The 8770-nt window shown below is 41.9% G+C and overlaps 1 protein-coding gene across 2 annotated transcripts in view; it reads right to left on the bottom strand.

Annotated features, from left to right (window-relative positions):
* Window positions 1–316: 316 nt before the first annotated feature.
* Window positions 317–8770, bottom strand: part of srbd1 (S1 RNA binding domain 1) — a 49680-nt gene continuing 41226 nt past the window's right edge. The window contains exons 20-24 of one of the 2 annotated variants that reach the window (XR_004557749.1): window positions 7696–7863; window positions 7110–7250; window positions 2885–3069; window positions 887–1353; window positions 317–844 (exon numbers count right to left, since the gene is read on the bottom strand). Coding sequence is in view for 1 of the 2 variants with exons in the window: in XM_034152715.1 (XP_034008606.1) it covers window positions 1061–1353; window positions 2885–3069; window positions 7110–7250; window positions 7696–7863 (787 nt within the window). In the remaining variant the exon portion in view is untranslated. Of the gene's footprint in view, window positions 1354–2884; window positions 3070–7109; window positions 7251–7695; window positions 7864–8770 lie in introns of both variants that reach the window. The other variant, XM_034152715.1, reaches the window with a different exon arrangement.

The raw sequence follows: 8770 nt of genomic DNA, 5'->3' as shown, positions 1-8770 counted from the left end.
AAATGATTGGTCGTGCTTTTTACAGTATTACGGCTTCCACAGATGACATTTTTTCATGGATTTTTTGTCAAAGCACTTCAGATATTCATTGCTATCGGGATGTTAAGAGCATTCCATGGAATATAACAAAAAGTGTATCTCAAGCCGGTTTCTCAAACTTACCTACCCCACCTTTAAGACAAATAATGCTTCAAGTGTAAATATGCCGGATCTTTTGCTTCTAGTCTCCTCTCCAAACTCCAATGGGATGAGAAAACACTTCTGAGTACATACTTTGCAGAATTCATCATTTTCAGAAAATATAAATCAAGAGGTATGCAGAAAATATTTTTTAATTGATAAATGATAAGCCAGTCACAGATTGATATCCGAACACAGTAAACACAGCAAACTAAATCTTCTTCAAAAGAAGAAACAAACAAGTGTATTGTCAAACTGTTCAGATCACTTCAAAGCAGAACAAGAGTGGGAATACAGAAAGAGTCATTTTAAATTATTATTATGAATCAATCTTCTGCTAATAAGCAATAAACTGTCTCACCTTCTCAAAATCTTCTCAAGGAGAAAGTTGTTTGTGCAGATTGCTAGATGGGAAGTTAACTATCCAATATAAAGATAACATTATTTTGCCCTGAATTACGCACTTAGGTTTGGCGTTCAATCCAAAAATACACAGGGATTATAAACAGGCAGAGAACTAAATCTACCTGAGAAAAACTCAGGTAGATTGGGGAAAGGTGGGAAATGAAGTCTTGGGAAATGAAGTCTTGGGAAATGAAGTCTTCCCACCTTTAGCATAACTGTGAGGAAGTTTTATTTTGCTCATATTTGCAGGAAAAATGCTGAAATTGCATTTTGAAATTGCAGGCCCTGACAAATAAACAGTCATTAGAGGAATGTGTGCAAAGTAGAGCCGTTTATTTATAAGCCATTCATATAAATAAACTTAAATAGTTTGAACCTGCTTATAAGAACATGTAAATATCATGAAGTCATTGCCTTTTCAGCAGCTTTGTGTGTAACTTTTATGACAGGCATGAAATATGGGAAATAAGTGAATCTATTGCAGGACCCTGATCAGGTCCAGCCCGATCCGTCCCCTCTGAGGGTCCACATTGAGGACCCGGACCTCCACCCGCTGCCCAGGTCCAAGAGCCAGGCTGCGGCGGCGCTCACTGGCAGGCAGTTTGTCCAGTGTGATTTTGCTTTTGTGGATAAGACCCGAGCGGCCAACCCCGATATCTACAAAAGCCCCGAACAGAGAGGCGTTCTCCACCCGGCCCGTCAGAACTGCACCCACCCGCAGATCACTCATCGATACAATGCCCCTCTTAAAGTCCGCCTGCCCAAAACCTGGGGATGGCAAAAAGAGATCAAAAAGACATCGTCAAAAAAGTGTGAGGGCTAACTGGAAGTGAAGAAGATGGATCTATGACAAAATCAGGTAAAGCTGGCAGATAGCACTAATGCTTGGGAGGGGATGCGGGAAAAGGGATGCAGGAAAGTGAGGGGGCGGGGCAGGAAAGTGAGGGGGCGGGGCAGGAAAGTGAGGGGGCGGGGCAGGAAAGCGAGGCAGAAATGACAAACAGATATTTCATTTCGAGCAGCAACCCAATACTTGTGTCTGCATACTTCCACATTTTTCAGCACTTCAATCTACATCACTTTCCACTTGGCCTGTTCATGAGAGATCTATTTCCTTTCTGTGGCATTAACACAAACAAGGAAGGCTTGCGCCCCAGGAAATAGTCCGGTCCAATTATCCTCCCTACAGCACTGATTTCATGCGGTAGCCTCGGCCCATCTGTTTACTCAGCTGAGCACCGGCTCGGAGGCCAAGCGAAGTGCGCTGCAACCGAATAGGGCCAACCTGAGAATGAACCTTGAAGCTGCGTTCCTTCATTTTAGAAAGAGTTAGCCAGCACTAACTGGGTACCCAGGCTGGATTATTTTTTCTCTGTACATAAAAAGGCGCGGAAACAACTTTTTTTTGTCATTTTGAAAGGCAGCCATAGTTAAATATTTTATAACCTCAGACAAAGTAGCCCTTTGTTTATTTATAACGTAAATGAAAAGGCAAACTGAGCATTTTAGTCAACTATATCATTGACCCATAAAGTTCACAGGGACTCATTATTTGTCCAACGGTCCCAAAAGAACAAAGAAAGTCAAATTATTCTCGGGAAATCTAAATTGGGCTAAAAATCTAAATGATTGTCTATGGTTGTATTGTCATGTTTATGCGTGCCTGAACTCAAGAGTATGAGAAAAACAGACGTTTTCTTGAATGTGTGTGTGTATGTGTATGTAAAAATAATGTGTCCTACAGCAGTCTGCTGGACCCATCACACCCTGTCAGAAACATACTGGTGCTGTTGGGCTACAGAGAGGAAGCCAGACTCTATCCGGTTACAATACCAAGACATGCCTATTATAATAATGGCACAAGAAAAGTCACAGTGAGTTGTAACTAGCAAAGAAATACCTTTCTACCAGTCAGTAGGGACCAATAAAGGATATTATGAAGGAACAATGAGAGACGCTAGTGTGACTGCTGTGTTGCAGTTATATACATTTACTGATGGGTGACAATATTTTTTTCATAATACCAAATGTTTGACTTGAATACTGAGAAGAAAAGGGTTTAACTGTGGTTTTGCTCGATTTGGTTAGCCATAAATCGATAATTGTAGTATGTAGTGAACATAAACTAATGTAAACTTGGTTCTATTTCTCCCACAATCTGAAAGACCATTTTTGAATCTGTGTAAATGTGGGTAATTTACGGATGAATATGCTGTATTACATTTTCTTAGATATGTTTGCATATTGACTTTCTTATCTAGTCTGATTTTAGTGTGACGGTGAATGGCAGGAGTCTTACTTTGTCTTATGTCGAACCCGGGGGCCTGCGTGAGGCCATCGATGATGAGTTTGAGGGTCTCAGGTGTGCTGTCCACGGTCTTGGCCAGTTCCTCCACACTGCTGGTCTGTACCTTGCGCTCCACACACTGTCGCAGGCCTGCACTCCCGATCTGGTCTGCACTCCCACCCACGAGGGACAGAAACCTGGATAGAAGTAAAGTCAATAAAACATGTTAAAAGATGGTGCAGAGAGTGAAACTTAAACTTTTCAAACTACAAAACACACAGGTTCATTAAGTGTCCAGCAAGAGGCAGTGTTCATAATTAAAGTGGACCTATCATGCTATATTTGAATAATATAGTGTAGGACCATACCTATATAAGGCATATTTATACTTTTTTTTTTTCAAAATACCAAACAGATCATGCATTTTAGCCATGCCTCATTTTGCTCAATTTGACATTTTTTAGCTCTGGATTTGCAAGGGCTGATTCAGTGAGAACAGCACCATCTACAGGCCTGGCATATGTACTACAGCGTCTCCAGCGCTTTCGAACGGCAATGGCCGTGTCTGTCTCCTCCTGATAGGTGGAGAGTTGGCCCAATAGCCGTAGCGCCACCGTCCTGACGTCAGGACAGTGTTCAAATCTGGATCAGTTTTTATCAGATCCGTTGCAGCCCCTTTTTTAGAGATTTGGGTATGGAGGAAAATAGAGAGGGTTGTGTTTTCTGACACTTGGTGAGTTCCCTGGAACACCGGGGACATATATTCATGTATAAAAGACGTACAAAAGTGCATTTTGCATGATAGGTCCCCTTTAAGTTTTATTAAGCGAGTGGTGCTAGTTGGGTTTATGCACCACCTCCCTCTCAAACTGAAGCAGAGACCTGAGCTTGTGAGGGATGGAGTAACAGAGCGGGAAAGAGGAAGGGATGTGAGTAGGGGGGAAAGTGACGACAGGCTGGGAAGAATCGTTGAGGGAAGAAAAGTATAACTGTCAAAAAGAAGAGAAACAAAAGATGAGAAAAGCCAAGACGTAGGAAGTAGGGAGCAACGAGCTAAGCTGATGCAGGTAAAGTGAGAGGGCGCTGAGGGGGAATAAGAGGGAGGGAGGGAGAGGTGTTGGAGTAATTACACACACAGTCATGAGCTGCTGAGGCGGAGCTTTCTGTTCTCAAAGCACACACAAATACACATTTATTTTACCCCCTATTAAATCAGGGAAATCCACAGTGGGCTGTAAACGCCCTGTCACCTTGTCTCATGAAACTGCCTCCACTTTGCTAAGGTACGACTGTTAGTCCATCTGTACACCGCCTGGAAAAAAGTCCCTCTATCACGTTTTTTGAGCAGTATATCCCACCTCCAAAATGTCTAGACAGTCAGTCAGGTTGCGCCATTTAAAAACGCACTGAGCCTTAGATTTAAATCCAAACCAATTAGCTATCATTTATATTAAACAGACTTAGTAATAAACTTGTATGAGAGCCAGAGTATGAAAATAGGGATTATGGAAAAATGCATGATGTGTGTGTCTGTGTGAGAGTTGTGTGTACTGTATATATTATTTACAGTAGGCACTTTCTACGACTGCTGATAGATGTGAATGCATTCGCCTCTGTGCATGTGTGGAACCAGCTGGGTAGCATCCGTGATGGATGTCGCTCACTGGCAGCCTGACGCCTAACAGACTCCGCAGCTGTCCCCCCCCCATGATGGACAGAACAGGTGGACACACACATATTACAACCCACAGACACACACACACAAGTTGATTCATACACAATGTTGTTCAGAAATGCTGGTTTGGCAGTATCAGGGACAGTGCGGATGTAACGGGACACAGCTTGTGTACAAACTATGTAAGGGACAGCTGTGAGTGGAGAGGCCCAACGTCTAGCGTCCAAAGAAGGGAGACACGCGGAATCAATCCCTCAACACCAGAAATCCACATTGGTACAAAATAGTAGCACAGTATGTGCCAGAAATGGCTTAGTGGTGAGGAAACGGCACCTTTGGACCAAACTGTCTAACACTAGGATCTGGTCTCATGCGTCTCCCTAAGCTTCTTAACTTTCCATGCGTATATCTCTTTACAGGAAAATAAATACTTGTGTCTTGGTGGCCTAGCGGTCTGAGATGAATACCACATCGCCCCCATGGTTTAAATCCAGCCTATCATCACTCTTCCTCTCTCTTACAGACAATAGTTCCTGTCTTTTTTTTAACTTTTTCATAGTTTATCTACAAATAATCTTTAAGGAATATGAGGTTGACTTTTTTTCCTCCATAGAGAAAACTATCTTCTTACTAGATATTTGGAAAGCTGTTGACACAACTACAGTAGGACTCACGTTAAAAATACTGAACGTTTTCTCAATGGATGATTACTGATAGTAGAACCTCAAACAATCAAACTACAGACTTTTAAACATATCAACACACAGGTTCAATGGGCTACAGAGTTCAGTCTAACATATAGGAGCATCGCTTAATGAGTGACAAAAAAAGATTCATGATGGAATGAAATAGGGAGGGAAGAAAGGGAAAGCAGTGTTAGACTAAGAGCAGCCTGTATTCTGGCTCTGGATCTTACATCGGTTTGGTGGGTTTCAGGTGTGTGTATGTGTGTTTGAGTGCACCTTCAAATGTGTGTGTGTCCGTCTCATTTTTCCAAGGGTGTATGTTAGTATTTAAGGGGTACCAGAAGTCCAGAGGCCTCCACCACTGTTGGGTTCACGCTATATAATTACTACCAACACTGTGAGTGTGTAATGTATGTGTGTGTGTGTGTGTAATGTATGTGTGTGTGTGTGTGTGTGTGTGTGTGTGTGTGTGTGAATTTGTGGTTGGGTGGGCTCTTCTATAGATTTTATCCAGGCACACAGCAAGAACCCACTCTGTCTTGTATTATAGAAATATTGGGCCCCGACTGTTAAATATCAGATAAGTATTCATCATATAGTGGACCCCCTCTATCTCAAATCGGAGTAATACAATACGTTTCATGAAATGGAACCAACTGCCCCACAATAATATGCTTCACTTATATTTTGATGATATTCTGAACGAGCTGATCCTCTGCAGCTGAACATTAACACTCTTTAGAGAAATGTTACATAGCAATATTTGTTTTTAGGCAAACATTACCAACTATGTCTGAATAAACGAAGAGTCGGTGTGTGTGTGTGTGTGTGTGTGTGTGTGTGTGTGTATGTGTGTGTGTGTGAGAATGTGTTTAAGTTGTATATGGTTACAAAAAGTGGGTGATGTGTGGGCTGTGAGCAGTAATGGAGGATCCAGTTTCAGTAATGTGATGAACATGATATTCCTTATACACCATAAAGTCAATCACACACGCGCCCTCACGCATTGAAATACAAACACACACACAGCATTCCTCCAAATTAAAGAAGGGCACAAAAGTAATTGAAAATCAACAACATTTTACAGCCTAAAAATAATTGTTATATATTAAATAGAAGGTAAAATGTAAATACACACACAGGCCATTAAAGGCACATCAACATGAGGCGAGCGATGCTTAGAGCCACTAGTGTCAGAACTTGTGTAGACTAAACACAGTTGAGTGACTACAGCTGCACACACACACACACACACACACACACACACACACACACACACACACACACACACACACACACACACACACACACACACACACACACACACACACACACACACACACACACACACACACACACACACACACACACACACACACACACACCACACACACACACACACACACACACACACACACACACACACACCACACACACACACACACACACACACACACACACACACACACACACACACACACACACACACACACACACACACACACACACACACACACACACACACACACACACACACACACACACACACACACACACACACACACACACACACACCTTAGGCAGATGTTCAATGTGCTTTTGATATCAGCATCAGCGGTGCTAACAATCATTTCTCACTAAAGCACAGACACAGAAACAGTCACACTGACATACGCGCGTACAAGCCAACGCCTCCACTCTTGTATCCCATGTCTGTGTAAATCAAATCAGAGTCCTCCACCGCTGTAACCAGCCCCATATGAGACGGTGTCAAAATCAACTCCATCTAAGCTCGAACATGCTTCGGCCAGTGGGGTAAGCTGCTGTACAAGTGTGTGAGTGTGTGTGTGTGTTTGTATGTTTGTGTGTACTGCACCTCTCTGCCACGTGGTAGGACTCGGGGTGAATGCAGGTCTGGTCCAGGGGGTTAAATGAGGTCGGTATGTTGACGCAAGTCTTTGCTTTGCTTTTCTTAGCTGCTGGTTTCTCAGGTACAGGGTGAGGCGAGGATTTGGCACTGTTTGGACAAGCGAGAATTTATGAGGGAGAAAGCCATCATAACAAAAAACATCTTCCATCAAAGGCTTCAAATCATCAAATGACATAAAAAACATTTTATCAATCATCTCTATTGGCATCTATTAGCTGTAGGCAGTTTATATTTATTTTGTGAGATTCGTGATTCAACTCCAATATATCTGAGGTTATTAGGATTCATTGAGTTTGCATCACTCACTAAAAAAATATATTTGTAATTCTATAATCCACATTCACTTTCTAAATGTTATCCAGTACTATATTTCAGTTAAAATGACGTTATAATGAAAACTATTTCTGAAAATAATCCTCTACTCCTGCTCCTTACGCCACCATAGAGGAACGACCTGTCTCTGCTCTACATGGTTTACATGTTATATACATTTCACCATTAATACTTTTGAGTGTGTAGCACAAGTGTGTACCTGTGTAGGGTTTGCGGGTTGATTCTGATGAAGCCGGTACACTGCTGGTAGGTTTTGGGCCCCATGCCTTTCACCAGTTTGAGTTGTTCCCTGTTGTTGAAGGGACCATTCTGCTCTCTCCATTCTGCAATACTCTTCGCCCGCCCTGCATTTAGGCCTGCCACATGCCTAGCAGATAAAACAACACATGAAAAAGGGAAATGTCACAACACATCATCTGTTTATTATATTACTGGAAGTTTTTGGAGGTCTATGTGTTTATATTGGTTCAAAATTGGATGATAATGTGTGAAGCAGTACAGTAAAAAATTAAACTAGGGGAAGCATAAAGATTCAAAATAATAAATGTAACCGCTGTGGCTATTTCTAGCACCCTTACCGCTAATTTGTCATGTAAAAAAAATTATAGGAGTCAGAAATTGGCGCAGATTTCCCCACCGCACATTTATTTCTCATTAATAGAAGTTAATGTTTAGGAAGTGGTGTATTCATGTTTTTTTTTCATAGGTATCATTTATCTATCTGGCCCCTGATTTCTATAATACGCCTATACAAACAAACAGAGCTGATTGTGCAGACTGTGACGTGGCACTAGAACAAGCAGGGGAAACACTCACAGGACACACACATGAGCTAATATTGAGTGAGTATATTTGTCCAGTTTTGGCCGGGCAATGAAGAGAGGTGATTTGAAACTCAACTAGGTCAGCTCTGTTAATGCCCACAGTGACTCACTCGCCCTGAAACACACGGCAATGTCAACACTCCACATAATACCTCAGTCATCAACACGTCTGTGTGTGTTTAATGTGTGTAGCATAACTTCTGGCAGGAATGGAAAAAGCTCACTTACAGAGCAGACAGGTAAACAGATGACCTGATGCCTGCCCCGCTGCTAATGCCAGCTCATTTTATACTTTGTGTATCTACCATCAAGTGTTTGTGTTCGGATCTACTTTGTGTACTTGCTCTATTTAAAATCATGTGCTGTTGTACATGTTGTAGTAAATACGTTACTGAGTGCACAGTGTACTACAAAATATATTTAGGACTATACATACATCTATATTTCTTA

The sequence above is a fragment of the Trematomus bernacchii genome, unplaced genomic scaffold (assembly GCF_902827165.1).
Source record: "Trematomus bernacchii unplaced genomic scaffold, fTreBer1.1, whole genome shotgun sequence".
NCBI classification, from domain to species: Eukaryota; Metazoa; Chordata; class Actinopteri; order Perciformes; family Nototheniidae; genus Trematomus; species Trematomus bernacchii.
The sequence above is the reverse complement of the archived record's forward strand: the minus strand, read 5'-3'. Positions and strand labels throughout refer to the sequence as shown.